The 23861-nt window shown below is 31.6% G+C and overlaps 1 protein-coding gene across 1 annotated transcript; it reads left to right on the top strand.

The window, feature by feature from the left end:
* Nucleotides 1–393: 393 nt before the first annotated feature.
* Nucleotides 394–23494, top strand: LOC110093040 (MADS-box transcription factor 16). The gene is made up of 7 exons (XM_020817789.2): nucleotides 394–812; nucleotides 915–981; nucleotides 1502–1563; nucleotides 1745–1844; nucleotides 2262–2303; nucleotides 22946–22990; nucleotides 23107–23494. The coding sequence occupies exons 1-7, from the start codon at nucleotides 625–627 to the stop codon at nucleotides 23269–23271; spliced, it is 669 nt and encodes a 222-aa protein (XP_020673448.1). The 5' UTR covers nucleotides 394–624; the 3' UTR covers nucleotides 23272–23494.
* Nucleotides 23495–23861: the final 367 nt, after the last annotated feature.

The raw sequence follows: 23861 nt of genomic DNA, 5'->3' as shown, positions 1-23861 counted from the left end.
AAAGACTCCATGCAACTATTTCCGCCCGAAAGAAAAATGTTCTTTTTGATCGTTTCACCATAAAAATGCTAAGAACAAAAACCGATAAAATGAACTAAACATTTTAACAAGAAGCTCACAGAATATATAAATTTCCGATAACTTAGTGATTAATTCTCTTACATTAATAATTCAGTTTTTGCCAATTTTAAGCCGTGATTCATACATAGAAAAATTCAAAAATCTACTTTAATTTAACTGATTTTTTAATTAATCCACTTTTTTCGCCAAAAACAAACAATCAAAATATAATTATATAAATCGACAGGTTAACATTTCAAACCAAAAGACCTTGAGGGGGATAAGTCTAGCTTGTAATAAATAAAAGTATTCAGAGCAAGAAAATGGCCGTATTATTAAACGCGGTCAGACATGGCACGCGAGGTAGTACGCACAACCCTTTGGCCATTGCCCGATAATGGAAACCCAGCTGCTACTTTTTTCCTCCCCAGCCTTACATGCCTTCAATTCGTCTCTTCTGCCTCCATTTTTATAAGCTTACTTTGAACCTTTTCCTACCCTTATCAATCTCATCTCTTTTGCTTCTGTTGCTTCGGAGAAGGAGAGAAAGAACGAGAGAGATCCATGGGGAGGGGGAAGATAGAGATAAAGAAGATAGAGAACCCTACGAACCGGCAGGTTACTTACTCGAAGAGGAGAGCTGGGATCATGAAGAAGGCGAGCGAATTGACAGTTCTCTGTGACGCTCAGCTCTCACTTGTAATGTTCTCGAGCACGGGCAAGTTCTCTGAGTATTGCAGCCCGTCCACTGAGTATGTTTGCTTTTGAACGTTTTTTTTCTTCTCATTTTCTTTTGCTCTTCGATTTTCCCATTCTTAGGGTTTCTGTTGCTTACGTACACCTATTGCTTCCAGCTCGAAGAGTATATATGATCGTTACCAGCAGGTGTCCGGCATCAATCTGTGGAGCGCGCAGTACGAGGCGAGTGTTCTATATTAGACAAAACAGTATAAGGAGTAGGAGTTACTTGCATATAAAAAATTTATCAGGAATTCATAAGAGTCGAAAAATTATAATAATTCTTTTTTTTATATTTATATGATTACTTTGTATTTTTTATTAGGATTTATGGTCCGGTGTAACATGGTAGGATGGCGGAGAATTAGACGTCCAAGTCTTATTACTCTCAATTATATTTACAAAGAAGCCTTTGTCTTTGATAATGATTTACCTCTGAAAATGTGTAAATCTAAAAAAGATAATTATTATATTATTAGAACTTCTTAATAAATCTGAATCTTAGTACATATTTGTTCGTACACATAACTTCTGATGCAAAGCAAGATTTGTAAGGTGCTTTTTTTTTTCTTCGTTCCTTAAAAATTTGTAAGGAATTTCTCATATAATTCTTTTCCATTTCTTTCCTAACTCTAATATTTTTTGACATTCTTTTTGTTGTTATTTGAAATTAATAAGTTCATTGCTTCATTAATCGGAGCAGAAGATGCAGAATACGTTGAATCATTTGAAGGAGATAAACCACAACCTAAGGAGGGAAATAAGGTGGGGCAAAGAGTTTTGTGTTACAAGTAGCTAAGAAACCAATATTCTTTAATGATTTCAATAGGATTTCTCTATTTTTGGAGCTTCCGTCTTCCTAGTTCATTTTTTTGTTAATTTTCGGTTGCATTTGATTAATCTTTTTTGAAATATTTGTCGTCCCATGATCACTGTTAATGAGAAGGCAGAGGATGGGCGAGGATCTAGATGGGTTGGAAATCAAGGAACTGCGTGGTCTTGAGCAAAATATGGATGAAGCCCTGAAGCTTGTAAGGAATCGAAAGGTGAGGTCCCAAATTGTGTCCAAAAAAATTCATTTACTACTTTTCTCTCGAAGTTTTTTCCTAGATAATTCTTTCCACTTAAGATCTTTTGCTTTTTTCCCCTGGCATGGAAATGCTTGTCGTAGTATTTTCTATGGTTTTATGTAGAACAACTAATGAATAATTTTACATGGCTAATTAGAAAATTGTGTTGTTCGTTTAAATAATTTACTATGATCAAATAAATACAAGTATTGTGCAAGTGTTGATCCGTTTACTTTTGTATAAAATTGAATCAAATGTTGAAAATTTGGAAGAAGATTTCTATCAAATGCTGTAACATACATTTTATTAATTTTGAAAATTCTCTATCAGTATGTACACTGTTAATGCATGTTTGGCGATTGGTTGCTAATACTTTGAATTAATTTTTGGCAGTATCATGTAATCAGCACCCAGACAGATACCTACAAAAAGAAGGTATTTTTCCTTTTTCTTTTATTTAGATTAATCATCAAAACACCTTTCGGTAGAGCATCCAGCATTTTCTTATACTAGATCAAACTTGCCGTTTTTGTTTAGTAACATTCAACATAAAAAATTTAATAGAACATTTATTTAAAAAATTGATCTTTCGTATGGCTGTTATATTTATGAGCTTAATGTTTTGCTAATTTAGTATGATGAACATGAAATTTCATAATACTATTTTTTACGCTATAGATTTGATTGAATAGTATGTTTCAAATATTATAATATTATAGAAAAAGAAAAAAAGTAAAGGGTGAAGATAATGAACCATCCTATCTTAAAATTATATATATATATATATATATAATGTACTGGGCAACAGACATCTGAAACACGATAAGTTGCCACTCATCCTCCAGCTTTCGTGCTTGGACTTTGTGTTCTACAGAAAAGCCATTTCCCATGTTGATATTGTTAAATTTCATATAGATAACCATAATTCCTCGACCTTTGGTCCTTTGTTCTCTATTGTTAGAGACCCTTCCGCATAGAAAGGAAACCAACAATTATTTTTTCAAATGCTGAGGTTGAGAACCTCCTCGCCCCTTCCGAAATCTCTCAAGTGCAGTTCACCTTGTGCACAAAGTCGTTAGAAATCATTCGTAAGTTTTTCTCTGCGCTTAGCATTTACAGAAGACACATTCTTATTCAACTCCATCGAGAGAACTATTCAAGAAGTTTTTGTCGACGCTCTTACTCGATTTAATTGGTTTATTATGGGGCTCTTTAATGTTTACTCCAAACTTTAATGAGAAAACTGAATCCCTCGTGTTGTTTCCATTTGCTTTTTTTTCCTTAGCTCAGGTCCACTTTATATTAACCATTTATTTTTCACTCTATTGAATATATCTTTGGAGACTAACTAAAATTTTTTTTTGTGACTGTTAATATTTCTTGGCATTCCACTGGTGGAATGCATATAGAGCTCGACGTTACAAAAAAAAACTTTGATTTGAGTTTTCACAGTATTCAAATGCGGATGTTAATAAATTTTCTGCTTTCGGTTCTTGTTATCATATCACTGGTAACACTTTTCAGGACAGTTCTAAGCTTCATCTTGAGTTCAAATTTCAAGAAAACAAGAAATCCATGCTGAACACCTCAGCAGCTAATTCCTCTTAGTAAAATAACATTATTGCTATTGCTCCCCATAAATCTATTGTTTTTTAACCTATACTTTCAACATCATTTACCCATCGTCCAAGAGTGATCAACAGATTGTTAAAAATAATATCACTTCTGAGGTCAACACTCAATTGAATACCCCAATTCCATAGTGCTGCTTTCGAACTCAAATATGTTTCGAAATGAAAGTAGATTTGTTTCAATTCTCAAACATATTTTACTCTCTCTGAACGATCCCCTCTTATTTCGGAACCTACTCAACCCACCTTACAGAAATTAAAACCTTTTTCAAACTCACTTCACACAGCCCTCCCACAAACGAAGTGCGCCAAAAACCATATTTCTCCCTTTGTTGATGATGCAGCTCTCTAAATTAACCGTATCCTTAATCACCAAATATAATAATAATAATAACAATAAATAAATAATTAAAAACGTAACCTTAAACACCATTCAACCAATGTATCTGCACTCACGGTGCTTCAAAATTAGATATCATTGAGCATTTCTATCGCCAGCTACTACTCAACCAAGACCAGCTTCTTCTGCGACTCATGTTGAGGTTCTCAAAATCAAACGGCAGAAGAACTGCCCCATGACCATGGATCAATTAACTTAGCATCTACCATTACTCACAAACCTATCTCTTTCATGTTGCTTGACAAGAGTGTACCATTTCTTGGACTGATGTTATTAGAGACCCGCCATCAAATCTTCTACTCGAGGTTATTGAGAAAGGGCTTTATTAAAACTTCGTTGAACGAAATGGATCATTTGACAAAGACGAGGTTTTGTTCTTTTTCTTAAAGGAAACGACATCTCACTAATGCTCCGAGAGATAAAATTAAAATAGAAAATACAACTTATAGAGCATAGGTTTCCTACTAAGAAACACGAAAAATCAAAAGTAAAACAAGGTTGGTATGGTTAGAAGCCAAACCCAAAAATAAGCGCAAGCATGAATATGCTATAAGAACAATTAGGACCTCCTAGAGAAGCATGCAAAAACAAAACAGTAGACCATAGAAGATACATATTCCATGGAATTCCAAAGCTTGTATTGTCCCAAATTGTTCACAACCAAATGACATTGGGGCAACAAATCACATGAAAATGAAAAAAAAAAACCATAAAAGATGTACCATAGCAAAAAAGATACACTAAAAACAATGTAAAGTCAAAAAAAAAGAGGAAAAATGGCGAGAGGCAAAACAACACATCAAATAAAAAATCACCCATCCAACACATACCAAGCTAACAATTACTACATCAATAACGATAGAAAATTAATTAGTACAAAATAAGTGGGAAAGCATCAACAAACATACAATTTAGAATATCTTAGTAACAAAAGATAAGTAGCAAAATAAGAAAAACTGAATGGCCAAATAACAACACAATAAAAAGTCAAAGAAAATGAAACATTAAAACCTAGGAATCATTATACAACCTGCTCCAAATCATTCAAACAATAAAACATAACTATACATAACACACAAGTAGAGAAAATAAACGGAAACAAAAACTAATAGTCACAGGAAACAAGAAGACAAAAGAGTAATACTACAATAGCAAGAGTTCCATAAGTATGTAGATATTAGCAAGATAAAACCAAAAGATAGTGAAAAACCAAGTAAAGACAAAATCCCCTATGAAAAAAAAAAATATAAGGATAGTGAAAGTAACTTAAAATAAAATAGAAACAGACCATTAAAAATAGAAGCAAAATCATGAAAAAGCAAGGCATTAAGATCTAATATTTGGAATTACTAAAATTATAAGCCTGATCATGCCTTTGAGGATACTAAGGTTAGAGTCATTGTAAAAATAAATCTTGTTAGAAGACTTAACCCTTCCTTAGCTAACCAATAAGCACAAGCATATCCTACCCTCCAAATATGGGAAATTATATAATTCACTTTGTTAAGCAAGGCTAAACTCATATTGAACTGGTAAAATAACTTAGCATTGTGGAATTTATTAGAACTAATTGAAGAGACCTGTATTTTAGAATTAGATTCAATCCAGGCGCTATTCATAATATTTTTTTCAATGCAAAGTAAAAGACTCATATAGAGAGTTCTCAATTCAGTAAATAGGATACTCTTATAGATAGCACTCAATTCAGTAAATAGGATATTCCCATTAGAAAAAAAATAAAATAAATAAATAAATAAATAAAAAATAAATAAAAAAAGGATATTCCCAATAGGGATTCTAGAAGCAAAGCCAAAAAAGCAAAATACATTGATGGTCCCTAATCTAACCACCACAACCAACAACTTTTTTTTTCAAAGAACCATCAACATCGAGTTTAAACTCGTGTATTTGAGGTTTCATCATGTCACAAATTTGTGAAATTTGATACTGTAATAATTTTAGCAATTATATTAAAAATGGATCCAACAACTCTTTCTATTCAAATGCATGGATTTCAAAACTTTACCAGTAAAAAGTTGCTTAACTTTGGATTTTAAGCCAATCATAATCTTTTTTTAATTCATTTTGGTATTGTTGTACTCACAGTTGTTTCTCTTCTCTCCAACCACAAGGATTTGGTTGACCCTTATTTAGGTATTAATTTCTTTTTAAAGATTAGAAACAAATTCCTTTTAGTTGTATATTAAATGGGGACATAAGGCTCATTGTATAAGACTTACGGGATAAACCCTTACTAGTATAAAAGATAATGGAAAACACTCGTAGATTTTTTTAAAGGGGCCTCCTTTGATGAACTCATTTTAGAAAGGCTTCAGAATTCACCAGCTAATATAATATTTATAAGATATAACCTAATATAATGCTAAGAAATAGTGGCAAGTTATGACCTACTTCATCATCTTAGATGTTTCAATCAATTGATACCTTCTCTTTTAGCTTCCTTTTGTAAAAAGAAGTTATAATTTTCTTAATATATAATCTTTTGTAATTGATCTCTTATCTTTTTTATAATCTTTGTATGATTGATCCCTATGAGATATATAGGAATACTTGTATAGTCTTAGCATAACTATTGAAGATGCAAGCTTTTTTATTATTTCCATTTTATCTAATTGAAGTTAAATGTTATAAAAAGAAAATTCATTCCTGGAACAAATAAATATCAATTTAACATAATTAGAGTAATTAAAATTTTTCTTAAAATATATTAATGATTAGGAATGCTATTAAATTTTTAAAAAATAAATACATTTAATACTTTTTTTTCATTGAAGCTTATTGTATAATAAATGCTCTTGCTTATCAAATCCACCATCTGATGCTAGTTACGTAGGTTAATACTATGAGGCTTAAGAAGGCTAGTATAGGTTTGCATAACTAGATGATTTGATATTATAAGATAATGGTGGTGGCAGATAATAGCTAAATTATGCCTATGATGGATGGAAATAATAGATAAGCCAATATTGGGGTGATGAAAATAAAGAAAATTAATAAGATGGTCCAGTATGTGTATGATTTAAAGAGCGGTAGAATGAAATGGTAGAGATAAATTATTTATAAGAGTGGAAGAGAATATGTGAAGAGATGAGGAATTTCTACTAGATTTCTTTCTCTTACACATCAAAATGACAAAGCTAAAGGCCTTTTTATACTTTTGCAATGATCATTCTTGAAACACAATCAAGAGATTTCCATAATAAAAGTTCAACTAACAACTATCAAAAGTTATTTCATATTGTAGAGATATCTTCCATTTAATTTTCTAGAAATAAACAATACTTGCTATTTAATTTTGGTTATATTTTCAACACTCCACCTTAAACAAAAATTTTATCAACCACTTCAAGAAGTATCCTTAATTTTATATATCGTTCTGTAGCTAATGACTTTATTAAAATGTCTATAATTTGATCTTCAATTTTGACATACTCCACTTGAACTTCATTATCTTTGATCTAATCTCTTATATAATGAAAACAAACATTAATATGTTTACATCTCTTTTGATAAATTAGATTTTTTTTATAATGTAAGCTATTGTTGATTTATTATAAACATAGTTTTTTGTAGCTTCAACTTGAGAATATCCAATCTTATTAAGTAGCTTCCTCAACCATATTGCATTAAGTACACATGATGATGCAACAACATATTCATCTTCACAAGTACAGAGAGAAACAAATAGTTATTTTTGTGAGCTCCAAGAGAATACTGTGTCACCCATATAAAATAAAAAAATGCTTAAACTTTTTCTATCATCTTGATCTCCAGTACAACACAACCTGATCAATATCCTGAAAGTTGATATTCATTAGAATAGAATATAAAAGCTTATAATTTTTTGTACCTTTAATATTTCAAAGAATTCTCTTGGTTGCCTTCAATTGTGTCTTAGTGAGATTTTCCATGTAGCGGCTAACAATTTCAAATGTATATATAATGTCTAATCTTGTAATTATTGGATATCCTAGGCTTTCGATCAAACTTTTGAACATAGTTTGCTCTACTATCTTTACTTTTTCTTTATTTGATAGTTTGATTCCACATCCCATTGGAGTGTTTATCGAATTACAATTCACCATCATAAATTTCTTTAGAACTTCCTTTGCATATATTTCTTGTGTTATAAATACTCATTTATTTGCTTTACTTGAATTTCAAGAATAAATAACATGAGTCCAAAATCTATCATCTTAAACTCTTTTGCAATAGTTGCTTAAACTCCTTAAAAAAAAAGAGGATTATTTTCAATAAAAAAAAAGATCATCCATGTATAAACAAGTAGTATATCTCAATTATTACATTTCTTCACACGGAGAGCATTCTCACAAGGGCATTGGATATAATAATTTTGTTTGAAGTATGAATCGATTCTTGCATTTCATGTTCTTGTAGCTTGCTTTAACCCATATAAAGCCTTTTTTAATTTATAAAATTATATTCCAATGGCTATTTGACATAAACTTCTTTTTCAATGACTCCATTTAAAAATGTATATTTAACATCCATTTGATAAATAGACCATTTTGTGAAGTAAGATAAATAATTAAGTAAATTGTTTCCATACGAATAATAGGAGTAAATACATCATTGTAGTTGATGCCTTCTTTCTTCTTGTATCCTTTTATTACTAGGCATGCATTATACTTTTCTAATTCACCTTAATTTTGCATTTTTTTTCTTCACTTTGTATACCCATTTTACAATAATAGCTTTATGTCTTTTAAGTAATGTTGTGAACTACCACATTGCATTTTTTACTAGAGATTTGATATCTTCATCCATAGCATATCACCATATTTCTTCTTTTATGGCTTCTTAAAATTCTAATGGTTCATTATTTAAAAGTAAGCAAATAAAATGAAGCTCGCCAGTTACTTCATAAATTAAGCTCTCTTGAATTTCTTGTCTTCCTTTGTCGTTGATTATCTTCAAAAGAATTTAGAGAATGTGAATCTTACAAATTTGTAGGCAATTGTTCTTCATCTTGTAGCTCCCCAGATACTTGATCTTCCTTTTGACTATCTTTATTTTGCCAATCCCATGCTCCTTCATCAAACTCTACATCACTGTTAAAATTTTTTTTTCAAGTTTTAAAATCAAATAGTTTATAAGATTTAGATTATTACTAAATGAAGATGAGTTTGGAGTTTTTGTCATCCAACTTAGTCCTTCTTTGTTCAAGAAAATACACATATTCAATGCTCCCAAACACCTTCAAATGAGATTTATATGGCTTTCTTCCTATCCATGTTTCTTGTGGTGTCATATCTTGTAAGCTTGAGGTTGAGCACCGATAGAGTGTATAGCTGGACAACACATATCACCTCCTCGGCCCAAAATTCATTAGGCATGTTCTTTCTTTTGATCATGCTTTGTACTATATTTAGAATAGTGCGGTTTTTTCTCTCCGCTACTCAATTTTGTTGTGGGTGAAAAAGGTGCTGTTAATTGATGTTGAATGTCACGTTCTTCATAATATTCTTTGAATGCTTTGGACATAAATTAGCCTTTTTGATCTGATTTGATGGATTTCATTGAAAACCCACTTTCTTTATCTGCACTTTCTTTGAACATTTTAAACATAATGAAATATTGATTTCTCTATTAGAAAATAAATAATGTTATTCTTGAATAATCGTCAACAAAACTTAATAACTATCAATCATTACAAAAAGATGTTGGGGTAATGGGTCTTCATACATCCATGTTGATTATTTCAAGAAGCTTCTTTGCTCTAAAGCTTGCTTCATTTGGAAATCTCTTTCTAGGTTGTTTTTCAAATACATAACCTTCACAAACGTGATTTGAATGATTGATATTTAGTAACCCATATATATATATATATATACTATTCCTTTTTTGGCATATTATTTAATTCTCCAAAATTTAAATGCTCAAGCCTCATATGTCAAAGCCATGATGGATATTTCACTCATGTCTTTAAATATTTCATTACTCCTTTTTTATATTAAGAATAAGCATCCTATTATTTGTCATCTCCACTTGGGCAATTAATTCATTTGAATTATTTTTAATTGTGAACTTTTTATCCTTCATATGAATGTTAAATCCTTTCTCAAGTAATTACCCCAAGCTTAAAATATTACTTTTCATATCCAGAACATAATAAATATTAAAATTAAATTGATAAGTTCCATCTTTAAGAAAAATCAAGATTTTACTTTTTCCTTTTACCAAAAATTTTGAAGAGTCGCAAAAAAAAAATTTGACTCTCCATTGGCTCCATTTTTATGAACATGTTTTTATCCTTGCATATATGATTACTTATTCAATTCTAGTGTCTAATTTCCAATTATTTTCTTTTTTATCTTCTTCTTCTTTCACTGCTAATAATAAAATTTGTTCCTCTTCCTTCTCTTTAATGATGTTGTCTTTCTCTTGATAATGATAATATTTAGAAGCATAATGATCAAATTTCTTGCAAATATAACAACGATATGAGATTTTTTTGTCCCTTTGTAATCTTGACACTTTCTTCTACTCTTCATTTCTTGAGTTTTAACTTTCTTCATTACTTGTTTGATATCCAATACATCCTCATCCACGTCTTCGGCCTCTTCCAAAGCCACAACCACGACCTCGATCTCGTCCACGGCCTTGTCCATAAATATCTTGATCATTTAAATTATGTTTATATTTTGTATCGTCTTCGTCACCTTTTAATGAGAACTTTGATTGGAGAACTTGTTTGATAGTATCCTATTTTTTCTTATTTATTTGTGCTCATAAGTCATTAAAGAGCCCATTAGTTGATCAACAGTCCTTGTGTCTAAATCTTTAGTTTCCTCAATAGCTACTTCAATATCCTCAAATTTATCATTTACTGAACATAAAAGTTTTTCTATTACTTAAATATCTTCTAATTTTTCTTCCTACCTTCATAGTTGCTTGACAATAATCAAGACTCTTGTGAAATAGTCCTTTAAATTTTCTGCTTACTTCATTTGAAGTGCCTCAAATTCAGCTTAGAGAGTTTGAAGCCCAATCTTATTTATTTTGTCTATGCCTTTATATGCAACTTGAAGTATCTCCCATACTTTCTTAGAGGTAGATGCACTGGCCACTTTCTCAAAGTTTTTCTCATCTAGTGCTTGATAAATGAAAAAGAGTATTTTCTTATCTTTTTTATACTTTCTTTCAACAGTTCCCTTTGGGTTGTTGATAATGATGCTTTATCTTGATTCTCGACATAGCCTTTTTTTACTATCTCCTAAATATCTTGCGAACCAAATAATGCCTTCATTTGAAGACTTCAATTCTTGTAATTCTCTTTTGTGAGGTGAAGCCCTTGTAGATTCATACTACTTTCCCTCAAATTTGGCTCTGATATCACTTGTTAGAGATAAATTATTTGTAAGAGTGGAAGAGAATATGACGAAAGAAGAGAAATTTCTATTAGATTTCTTTCTCTCTCACATCAAAATGACAAAGCTAAAGGCCTTTTTATACTTGTATAAAGATCATTCTAAAAATATAACCTAGAGATTTCCATAATAAAAGTTCAACAAACAACTACGAAAAGTTATTTCATATTCTAGAAATTTATTTTATACAATTTCCTACAAACAAAAAAAAAAACTTGCTAATTAATTTTTGTCTATATTTTCATCATGAGTTGTGCCTTAGTGGCATAGTATAGGTGTCAACGATGGAAATAATACAGATTTTAATGTGGTTGTCATAGTTGTAATAAATAATGTCATGAAAATTTTGGGGTAAAAGTATTATTTTCAATCTCTTGTGAAAATGGATGGTATCAACATATGATAAGGTTCCTGCCCACCATTAGATAATATATAAGATGAAGGTTTAAAATTAATCAATTAATATCAAAAGATAAAAAATAAGTGAGAATGATGGTTATAAAAAACTAATTTATAACAAAAATATATAATATTTTTTTTTAAAGAATGAAAGCATAATCAAAAGTATTAAATAAATAAGATTAAATTATATTACAAAAAAGCATATCTAATGTTTACCTCATCTAACTCATTTATGGTGTTTAAAATGTGTTTATTGTCTTCATCATCCTTTGTATTTTCCATAATGAATCCATCAACCTTTTTTATTTTTTGGGAAAACCCACTATCGGGGTCTATGCATTAATTAAAATAAAAGTTGGAAGTCCTTATTAGCGTTCTACAGCTTGCTATGCTCTAGGGGCTAGATGTCGAAAAGAAAGAAAAATAACCTAAAGAGCAGAAGATCCCTCCAAATTACAAAGTTGAATAAAAAAATTTAAAACTAGGTAGGCCAAGAGCCATCACCCAAAAGAAGAGAACGTGAAGATCTTTAGCAAAAAAAAGAGCATTGATCCCTGCAAAAAAAATGATACCTGCATAAAGATAAAGGAAAGGAAACCATATATAACAAAAAACTAACCAGCAAGGAAGAAAGACATAATCCAAAGGAAAAAGCATCAAAATACAATTCCAAATCAAACATAACACTGAAACATAGACCAGATGATGACCCAAATCTAAACTCTGGATCAAACATAACCCATAAACAAGATAAAGCAACACACAAAGACTAAACACCCACACGAAGAGGAGAATACGTGCCTAAATAACAAGAAAACAAATAAAATCGATAGGAAATAGGTAGCAAATCCCACACTACAGCAGTAGAAGAAAATGGAGAAGGCAACAAGAATGAGCTAGGAAGAAACATCCAGCAACAAACAACAATGATCAGACATATGCAATCCCAGACATATGGAAACCCAACAAGAAAGCAAACATAACAAGAAAGGAAATAAAGCATAAGACATTAGGAAAATAACAAGAAAGAAAATAGATGATCAGACTTAAGGCATCCCAACAACATCCAATAGCACGCTTTCTTTAAGAAATTGAGGGGAACTAGCCAAAACAAAAAATATATGATTAATATAGAGAGACCCATTCTTTGCTAGCCACACAACATGACCATTTTTGGCCTTCTTGATGGAAGAAATTTCGTACACAAACTTATGAAGCATAGCCTCAATTTTATGCCAAATATAGAAGTTGTTTAAATTCATCTCTTATTCAGCTTGATAGTATCAACAACCAAATCAAGATCAACTTCAATCCAAACACAATGAAAATTTAAAGTGTAACTTTCCTCCAAACTCTTCGAAATGCCAAAAAACTTCGTAGCATCCACAACATGGATCGGATAAGAGTGGCTAAATGCAAAGATTAGCCTACCAATCCCACATTAATTCTCAAAGATAGATGCATTAATATTGATCTTAACCTACACCATAATAAGCTTATACCATAAAATAAACTTGTGAGGGCTACTAATGATGAAAGTATTTTCAATGCTAATTTTAAAGAAAGAATGCCACTTTTTTCTATTATAATAATGTTTAGGAAAAAGGAGCCAAGTAGCAAAAACTAATGGATCTTAAAACTGAAAGATCTGAGAATTCTTTTATAGCACATCTTAGTCCTCAAATGCTTGGAATTATTCCTCCCACCCCATAACAACCATATTATAGTTAAAGAAATGACCAAGTCTATTGCTCAAAATTTATTTGATTGAATCATGACATTTAAAAAAGACATAACAATGGTAGCATGCAAAGGAATGACCAAATCTATCACGTATGATACCCCCATACCAGTGCAAGGATTCTTAACCGAGCAATCAGAATTAAGCTTAACAAAAGGAAATTTAGGTTTGATCCATCTAACCACTCTATCAAAAACATTCAGGTTCCCATTCTCCAAAGGAATTCCAAAGTAGACAGCCACCTCCCTACAATTATTGAAATTTCTAGCAGAAATAAGATTGCAAGAATAAAGATGAAAAATTTTATTATTAATGTTAGAAATGATATTCTTAGCATTCATTTTAATGTCACTATGCTTAGCTTCATTTTTTACTTTCCAAATAAACCACACTATAAGAATAGGAAATAAAATAAGAATGTGACTTTTAATAAGAATGTGACTTCATTTTTTACTGTTCTGCCTTCCATTTAATATTGCGAAGTCTTTTCCAAATCATAGAATCAGAAACTTTATAAAACCAAAGAAGAGGATGAGAATCCTTGCAGTATTTAGCATTCATAAAATGAGCCCATAAACTAGAATTAGCTATAAAGGAGAACCAAAGTTTGTAAGAAAAAGCTTGCACCATATCAGATAAATTTTTACAACCCAAACCTCCTTCGTTACAGACACCACAAATATTATTCTACGAGGCCCAACGAATGCCATTAATATTATACTTGGAACCCCAAAAAAATTTGTTTATCATTCTCTCAATTCTAAGATAAATGGCAGCAATTGGTTGAAGAGTTTGCAGTAAATAAATAGGGATATAATTTAACACAGATTTAATAAGAACCAATATACCACCACAAGATATGAAATTAGACGACCAATGGTTTAATTTTTTTAAAAAACTAGTAAAAATATTTCAAAAAGATGACTTCTTTTTTTACCTTTATAAATTAGAGTACCCAAATAATTAATGGGAAGCAACTTAGATTGAAAACCACAAATTCTTTGGATATCATAAATCCTATTCATGTTAATAGATTTACTAGTAATAAAGCTACTTTTATCCTTGTTAATAGCCAAACCACTCGCCTCATGAAATTGTAAAAGAAAAATTTTCAAAATTTTAAGATTGTTAATATAGCCATTAGAAAAAAGGATGAAGTCATCAGCAAAACTAAGATGAGATATCGGAAAGCCCCGAATAGTCCAGAAATTAAGCTTAGGGAATCTTAAATATAAATCTTCCAAACCCCTAGAAAGGTACTCCATAGCAATAATAAACAGAGTAGGAGAAATATTATCACATTGTCTTAAACCTTTAGAAGATTTAAAAAAACCTGTGATTTCTACCATTAATAAGCACAGGAAAATAACAATTATCAAAAATATTCATAATAAGTTTAATGAAACAATCACTAAAGCCAAATAAATAAAGCACTTTGTAAAGGAAATTCCAGTTCATATTATCATACGCTTTTGAAATATCCAATTTCAAGAAAATGTTACCACCTTTAACCTTGGTATTAATATCATTAGCAAGCTCTTGGGCAAAAAGAACATTATCAGAAATACTCCTACCTTTATTAAAACCTGTTTGATTACTCAAGATAATTCTAGGAAGATTATTCACCAATCTATTGGAAATAATTTTAGAAATAAGTTTGTTAAAAAAGAAACAAAGACTAATAGGTTTAAAGTCATTCCATTTATTAGCACCATCTTTTTTGGGAATGAGCACAATATTCGTCGAGGAAAAATATTTAGGGTAAGGTTTACCAGTAAGAAAATCACTGACAGCATCAATCACATCCATTTTAACAATATTCCAAGTTTTTTGAAAAAATTTGGTAGTGAAACCATCAGGGCCAGCTACCGAATCGTCATTCAAATCATTGATAACATTATAAATTTCTAACTCATAAGAAGTTTGACAAAGAATGTTATTGTCATTAACATTAATAATATGAGTAATAACATGAGGATTAAGTAAAGCCCTATTGCTAAATCATTATTTATAATTTTATGAATGTGACTTTTAGTTTTATTCCTATTGGCCATAGCGTGAAAGAACTTAGTATTTCTATCCCCATCTAAAGTAAATTTAGTATTAGCATTTTGCCTCCAGAAAGTTTCCTCTTAACTCTGAAGTTGAAGAAGAGAATCTTTAGCACTGTTAAGCCTGTTAAGAAAGTCAAGCGAGGAACTATCCAAATAGGCCTTCTCAAGCTCCATAACCTTAATCTCAGCTTCCTTAATATTAGTAAAGATATTTTTAAAAACATTTTTATTCCACCAATTCAAAACATGTTTTAACCTACTAAGTTTAGCCCATAATCTTAACATACCAGTGATGTTATTATCAAGAAAAATGGGAGCATTCCAATTGGTACTAATAACATTCAAAAAACCAGCATGAGAAATCCATATATTTTGAAATTTAAAAGCAGAGGAACCAACATTTCTATTAGCATTAATAGATAAAAGTAAAGGCGAATGGTCAGATAACGTTCTGCTAAGATGTTCAACACTAGACATGTTAAAATCAATAATCCACTCATTATTAAAATGAAACTTGTCAAGTCTTTGGCACAAAGTAGATCTATTACAAGTAAAAGGGCTACCTATATAACCAATATCATTCAAATTACAATCAGAAATCATAGCATTAAAATCTTCCATAGCAACAGTATTAGGGAGATTACCTCCGCTTCATTCCGATGCATTAGAAATAATATTAAAATCACCCCCAATACACCAAGGCCCGTTAATGTAGAGGGAAAATTGATGAATTTGATCCCAAAGGAGAAAACGATTCCACCTAGAACATGCATCATACACAAAAGAGGCATAACATTTACTATTTAAAAAATCAATTTGACAATTAATAACTTGAGGGAAATTCGAAATCACACTAACATCAATATTGCTATTCCACATAATCCAAATCTTGTTGGAGCAATTAGCATGAAATTTAGAATAACGCAAAGTAATAGCAGTAGAACCAAGTTTATCAGAAGAAATAAGAGGCTCAATTAAAACTAAAAGCTGAATATAATACATTCTACACAGGTTTTTAACTCCAGCAATAGACTCCTTACCCCCAATTCCCCTCACATTCCATAAAAGAGCCTTAATCATTAGAATGTTTAGAAAAATTTTGAGCTCTAGTAGAACGAGGAGTAGAGGGTAAAGAGTTTTTAGAATTCTTTCCTTTCTTTTTGCCCACCTTAGCATAACCGTCATCCTCAGGACATTTTTGAGTTTCAACATCATGACTAGATGATAAAACAACAACCTTACTCTGGTTATTACCATTATTCACATTGATAAGATCCATGGTGGTGGGGGGTAAAAATTCACCTTCTTTGCAAGCCTCATTAGACATTTCCAAATTCACCGGTAAATCCCTGTCTTTTTCAACATCAATAATCAAATTCAGGTAAATCTATATTAGAAATCTCGGTATCATGCATCATGGATTCAATCAAAACAAAAAATTTTGGATCATTATCTATATCATTAATAACATCAGCCATATGTCTTTCCCCTGTATCGGACACCTCACCATTTGTGCTAATAAAAAGTTCCTATAATGAAGAAGTTTTCGGCTTATCAGAAGCAAGAAGCGATTCCACCAGATTCACATCATTATTTTTCACGACAGGCACGTATGCTTTACCGGTGGATCCAGGCATCCCGAACGACTTAGCAGCCATTTTTTTAAGTTCCGGATGAAGTTTGAAGTAATCCATAAGGGAATGACCATGGAGTTTACAGTGAGAACAAAAATCAGGGACTTTCTCAAATTTAACCTTTTGCATATAACCAAAAGCTTTAGATCCTACCCAAATTTCCTTAGAGTGTTTTTTTATAATATCTACTTCAACAAGGATTATAGCCACAGAAGGCCGCGTCCTAGATGCAGTAGCCTAATCAGTTTGAAGGGGTCTCCCAAATATCAAACCCAGAGCATGTAATACTTTCAGATTGAAAAAATGCAAGCGTAAATTCGGGAAAGAAATCCAAATGCGAACGATAGGTGATTCTTCCTTAATATCGAAAAAAGGCATCCATTTCAAGATACGCATTTGGCAATTATATATGAAGTACGAACGTCTAGCAAAGATTCTACTGTAATCAAGATTGTTTGAGAGTTGTATGGCTACGTGCCTATAATCAAGAAGGCCAATCGAGAAAAAACCCGTATGCTTTAAGTTTGTGAAAAACAACCGGATAGAATCAAGGTTAGGTCTATTCAAACCAAATTTACCCACCAAAGTAAATTGAAAAGACGATGCAAGCTTAAAAACTTCTTCATCAGTCAAAAGAATAGCAGGAACACCGTTGAAAGCCGATTGAGATAAATTAGGAAGGACATCACCTGCATGGGAGCTACTCGAAAGCACCTCTTTAAACGATCTCGATCTAGGAGGCGTGCTCTGATCATCCACCTCTAGATTAAAGAAACCTTTGTTTTTAATCAGCCCAGTAACAGAAGCATTCCCCCAAGGGGTGGCGGACGAAGCTTCTACCATCACCGGCAAGCCCACAAAGGGCAAACCGCCAACGAACGAACACAAAACACAAGAGCAAAGGAAGACACCACAGATCCAAGGAAAAATCGAAAGAGAGAGGAAGGAAACGAGGGACGATGTTGGAAACCCAAAATTTCCAGAGCGGCTAGGGCAAAACACGAGCGATAATTTGCCTCTTATTAAAAAAATATCTTAAAATATATTTATAGATACTCTATTTGGAAATTGAAAATAAATTATGCCTTGAATATATCACCATCATCAGCATTATCTTCAGCATTATCTTTGAAACTAACTCTTCAACAAGATTTTATTATTGCTTAAAATAGTCTGAAAAGGAATGGAGTCTCATATGCTAGGAAAGCCTCATAAATAAGATCTTTTATGTGAGCTTTATATTTTTAATTTTATTATTTTGATCTTATTTATAGATCTACAATAGTATTTAAACATATTAAATTAAATTCTTGATAAATAAATTAGATACTATATGTGTTGGGTACCATTAATATTAAACTTGGTCATCAAGTAATAACTCATATGATTTATACACTATTAAGTATTCAATTGAGTCAAAATAATTAGTGGAACTATTGATTTCTTCTTAAATTTTTAGTTTAAAATAATACCATATGTAACCACTTCATATTCCTATAGAACTTTTAATTCATATAACAACGATAATAGACACACATCTATTTTTTAATAAATATTGGGTGAATCAATAATAATTTGTACGGAAAACATGTTTGGAGTTATCAGCACATCTCAGGTGGGAGATTGTACTAGGTAATTATTAATAATTAGCTTCAGTTTGCTGAAGAGACATTATAATATAGGATGAAATTATTAGCATATATGGAAAATCTAATATTCTTACTCTCAAGTAAACTTTGAATATGTTTCATCAAAGTGCTTCCATATTTTAACATCTAATGGTTAGCAATGAACCTAGTTTTCATCTTCTCTTGTGATACAATCTCATAGGATTAAAAGAGCTCATAAATAAATTTTTTTTTTATAATCATAGGATTAGAGGTAAATATAATAACTTCTTAAATGGTATATTCTATTATTTGTGGTTTGCACTTAGGGGCTCCATTGTGTTTTCATTTAACCTTGATCATATCATCCTTACAAAATATCATACATTTATTAATACTCTAGTTTATCATCTTTACATTCAGACCTAACCTAAATAGTCTCCTTCAAAAGCCTAGTACTTTTTGAGTCACAATAAAATATATTTTAATGTTGAACATTTTTATAAAAATAAATAATTTAAAAAGGTTATTGTAGTCATAAATGTTGGTTATAGAGTAACACATAATAAATTATAAATTATTAAGCTTTACTATTTGGAGGTTCTTCAATGATTTATATACATATCATACTATTTGGAGGTTCCCCAAGGGCATGTAAGACTTGGGGGTTGAATAAATGTAATCTTATATTAAGGGAATGATATCTAAATAGGAATAATAGGGGACTCCTTAAAATCAAACAATGGAGTCCACTTCAACACAAACGTTTGACAATTATTAATATAATAAACTCTTCATGCAAACACCCAACAATAATCCAAGTCATTATCAAGTTGTATAAAAAAATATTTGGCATCCTGAAGGACAATATAGAATAAACAAGATAATTTAAGGTTCACAGAAAACTCATGAATAGAATCAAGATTTGGCCGACACATAGCTAATTTCTCAACCCAAGTAAATTAAAATGGAGCAGCTAGCTTTTCAAAAGCTTCCTCTAAAAAATAACAACAGGGACTCCCTTAAAGGATTTTTGCGTGAAGGAAAAAGGAGGACATGACGAAGAGATCATACCAACCACCACATCTTTGAAAGAAAGCGAATTATAAGAAATATTATTACTAGAAACACCAAATAGGCCTTGATTCTTAATTGTCAAGGAAAGAACTTTTGATGAACCCCATGGATTAGAAGGAGGTGCCGCCATCCAAAGGATAAGAACCTCAAACACAGTGCTAGAACAACCTCAAATAGAGAAGACGACTGTTAGAAATGAAACTAAGGGTTGAGAACAAACCTAGGCCACAAAAAATAACTTTCGATCCACCAAAATCCAAAGAAGAATTGGAGATGGAATAGAGAATCACCAAAGTTGGGGGAAGGCATCTAGGGCATTGTGACATTAAAGAATGTTTTGGTTGAAGTTTATTAAATTTAGAGAAAATGCAGTAAATTCAATTTAAAAAAAAAATTGATGGTTCAAATCAAAGTCTTTGAAATTAGAAGTAGGGAACAAGTCGCCTATCTCGATCTGAACACTTTTGTAAACGCGGAAAAGCAAATCAGTGATCCAAATGCAACTTTTTTTTTTTCATCTCTCCTCTTTTCCTTTATATATATATATATATATATATATATATATATAGTTTTTTAGTGTGTAGCGCCACAATACCACTACACAGAACCACAACACTACATGTAAGACTATAATTACTATAAAATAGAGGCTTCAATGCTGCGGCGGCGATTTCTAGTGGCGCTGCGTCCAAAGTCCCAACGCCGCAGCGTCACAATCATAGCGCCGCATCGCTGTAGTTCAAACAAAAATTCATATTTATATTAAAAATCATTTTCATAAATTCTGGGCTTTTACATGATAAGAAATATAGTTTTAGCATCATTTGTCGTTAGTTTAATGCCATTATTATGATAGTGGAAATAGCATAGAAGGGAGACTTGTATTTTGTAAATTTTAAGTTTAGTGGGGACATTATTGTGATAATCATCTATGGCCCATCTAATGCTTATTATTACAATGATATGGTAGTCATTAGTAATAATTAAGATCATCTTGACATATAGTCTTGAGGAAGTGGTGAGTGACAACCAATATCATCATCTACGTTGCCTCAAAAATCATAGGAAGTGGGCTAGGCATAAATTATTGATAGACGAGCATTATCCAATATTTAAGTTTCAATGAGAAATGAGATTTAGGCTGCTATATTTTGTGGGTTTCTACGTTGTTAATGCAATGGAAATATGGCTGTCACGATCATATTTTTTGGATGACGAATTTTTTAGGCATATTAAATTGTAAAGAAAAACCTATATAATGTGCTGAAAACGAACCTTATTTTCGGATTTTAAGTAGATTTATTTAAGTTCTAGTTAGGGATATTTTTTGTGGTTTTCATCTGCAATGAAGAAGATTATGCATGGAATTTTTTCTGTCGAAAGGAGAGAGAACGTCCACATAATCCGGAGGGTTTTTTCAATTTTTATTTGTTGAGTTTTTTCTGCCGCAATCTTCTATGGTGGTAGAGGGTCGCCGGTCATCCTCCGATGACCGGAATACCTCAACCTCATCTCTTGCCGAGCGTCTGATTAATTGGGATGCAAAAGGCAGGATTATAAGTCATGATTTGATAATCAAGCAATGTCCTTTGATCATCAATGAAGGGCGACTTCTTCCGATGCAGGATGAGGTTCCGGTAATGGGCAAGGGGAAAGAAACTGTGGAAAATTTGGATAGAAAGAAGAATCCGACGTCTTTGTCTTCACCATCAAAGAATATATTGTCTAAAGCGGCGAACGATATAGAGGCCTCGTCGTCTACTGGGTTCAAACTTAAGGTAAATAAATTTTCAAATATTTCCTGTACTGCGGATAAACAGGATATCTTGAATTGGGATTTGAAAACTTCAAAGCGTAATGAAGTTTTGAATAATGTGGCTGAATCACAATTGGTGAATGAGAAGATTGTGTTACAGAACCTAATTAATGGGCTTGGTGATTTGGTAAATGCATGGTCTAATAACCAGCACATCAAAGTGCCCTTAATCAATTCGGATCAGGTAGAAGATGAGGATTCTGATGTTGTTAAACTTGACATGGACAAGGTTTCTGAAAATGTTATTTTGCTTCAGAAATCTCTTGTGGTGAAGGTGTTTGGGAGTGAAGTTCCTTTTTCCCTTTGTAGTATTGAGTTAAGACGTCAATGGATTAAATTTGGCAATTTTCATATTACCTCATTGGGACTGGATTTTATGTTCATTTCATTCCTCTCAAGCTATGGAAGAACTTGTAAAATATTTTTGAATTATTATTACTTTTAGAATAGCATAACAGTATATTATTATACCAAATAGCCGATCAAATAGTAGACTTATCATAAGTAGTTCTAAAAGTGTTCCAAGCTTTGTTGAGAGCAAAGTTACCATTGAAAGATTTTTAGTTTTGTTCTAGCCCAGCACCCGAAATGTGCAAATTATTTAGGTTTGTTCGAGCCCAGGCCCCCGAACTAGTATACCAAATATATAATATTTAATGTGTCAAGTCGATTCAATCTATTATGTTATCTATTCACACAGAGCTCACCTTGGCCTGTTGGTTGAGAGCTTATGCTTCCAACTAAGAGATCTTGGGTTCGAGTCTGTGTTTATGCGTTGTTTGTATGAGTTTGCCTTAAATGACCTAAATGACAAAAAAAAAAAAGTTATCTATTCACTTAATGTAACGAATTTAATACTATACATAGGTTTTCATATAATTTTGAGCTTGTTTTTCTTTTTTATTTAGATTTTTGAGTAAACGTAAACATTTATTTGATTGTTTTTATTATTTTGAAATGAGTGCTTTCCAGCAAATCAAATTCCTGTTGACATAGGAACTTACTGTTCTCAATCTTTTAAGTATTTTGAGATGTTAATTTTTTTGGTTTTTCAATGTTTTTTACGAAATCTGATTCACTTGTCATATAAATATAAAGAGACAGAGAGAAAGAGATAAAATCCACAAATCTTATTATTTGCATCTTGAATTAATGCTTGATTTTTATATTATTACTTCATATGATTACAATATTCTCTCCTCGTAGATGCTTTGGTATGAAAGATAGTTGTGTTTCTAACAAAATTTTATTCATTATCATGAAAACTCTGTTTCTTTATTCTCTCATGCCACCTTGTCTGCAGTTGAAGAACTCTCAAGAAACCCACAGGAACTTACTACGAGAGATGGTAAGTATAAAATTTCCATGCAATGCCACCATTATTATCAAGCATCATCGTGATGTTATTGTAAAGGAAGCCGTCGTAAGACCAGCTCTGAACAGAAAACTCCCATATGTAAGCAGGAAACGGAGCACGCAGTCTATTATGTGGATGATGATCCGAGCAACTATGATGGCGCGCTTGCACTAGGAAATGGAGCTTCCTACTTGTACTCATTCCGTACCCAACCAAGCCAGCCAAACCTTCAAGGAATGGGATATGGCCCTCATGATCTACGTCTCGCTTGATCATTTGTTATCTAAGTAACAACTGCTTAATTATATTTATAGCAAGTGGCATCTTTGACATGTACTGATGTTTCTATGCTCACTAGTAGGCTCTGTTTACTGCAATATATATACTGGCTGACCACGTACTATATATATACTATGCAATTTATATGTTTTAAATGGAGAAATGCATGTCTACAAGTATCTTATGTAAGTGCTACTTGATTTTATCGGAATGATCTTGCTATCTTGAAAATCTTGCTCAAAGTAACAAATGCTTTGTTTTGCTGCTTCCTGTCTGATTCGAGTTGTTTTTGGAGGTAACAGCGTCTTTTACTTGATTGGTTTTGAAATCATAGTTGTAATTAAGTTCATTACACATACCCCAGTAAATAGCTTGTGATGCTGATTTCAAATAGATGAATGTGGCTTAAGTAAATTCCCCAGTAAAATTAAATTCATTATACATTTCTGTTTGAAAGAATGAGACTACGTTTTTTATGTTTAAATTACAATTAATTCGGTAAAACTGGTTTATGTTGATTTACCAGTTCACTATTGATTGCATAAAGATTGACTATTATTAATCAAACAAGTACCTCTTTTAT

The sequence above is a fragment of the Dendrobium catenatum genome, unplaced genomic scaffold (assembly GCF_001605985.2).
Source record: "Dendrobium catenatum unplaced genomic scaffold, ASM160598v2 fragScaff_scaffold_655, whole genome shotgun sequence".
NCBI classification, from domain to species: Eukaryota; Viridiplantae; Streptophyta; class Magnoliopsida; order Asparagales; family Orchidaceae; genus Dendrobium; species Dendrobium catenatum.
Note: the sequence above shows the minus strand (reverse complement) of the source record. Positions and strands in the feature narration are given on the sequence as shown.

What these genes read in the sequence shown, in the direction of transcription:
- LOC110093040 (XM_020817789.2), top strand. Translation starts at nt 625, where the DNA reads ATGGGGAGGGGGAAGATAGAGATAAAGAAGATAGAGAACCCTACGAAC. An exon ending in AACCTAAGGAGGGAAATAAG is followed by an intron (nt 1,564 to 1,744) that starts GTGGGGCAAAGA and finishes GTTAATGAGAAG; the next exon opens with GCAGAGGATGGGCGAGGATC. An exon ending in CAGATACCTACAAAAAGAAG is followed by an intron (nt 2,304 to 22,945) that starts GTATTTTTCCTT and finishes CCTTGTCTGCAG; the next exon opens with TTGAAGAACTCTCAAGAAAC.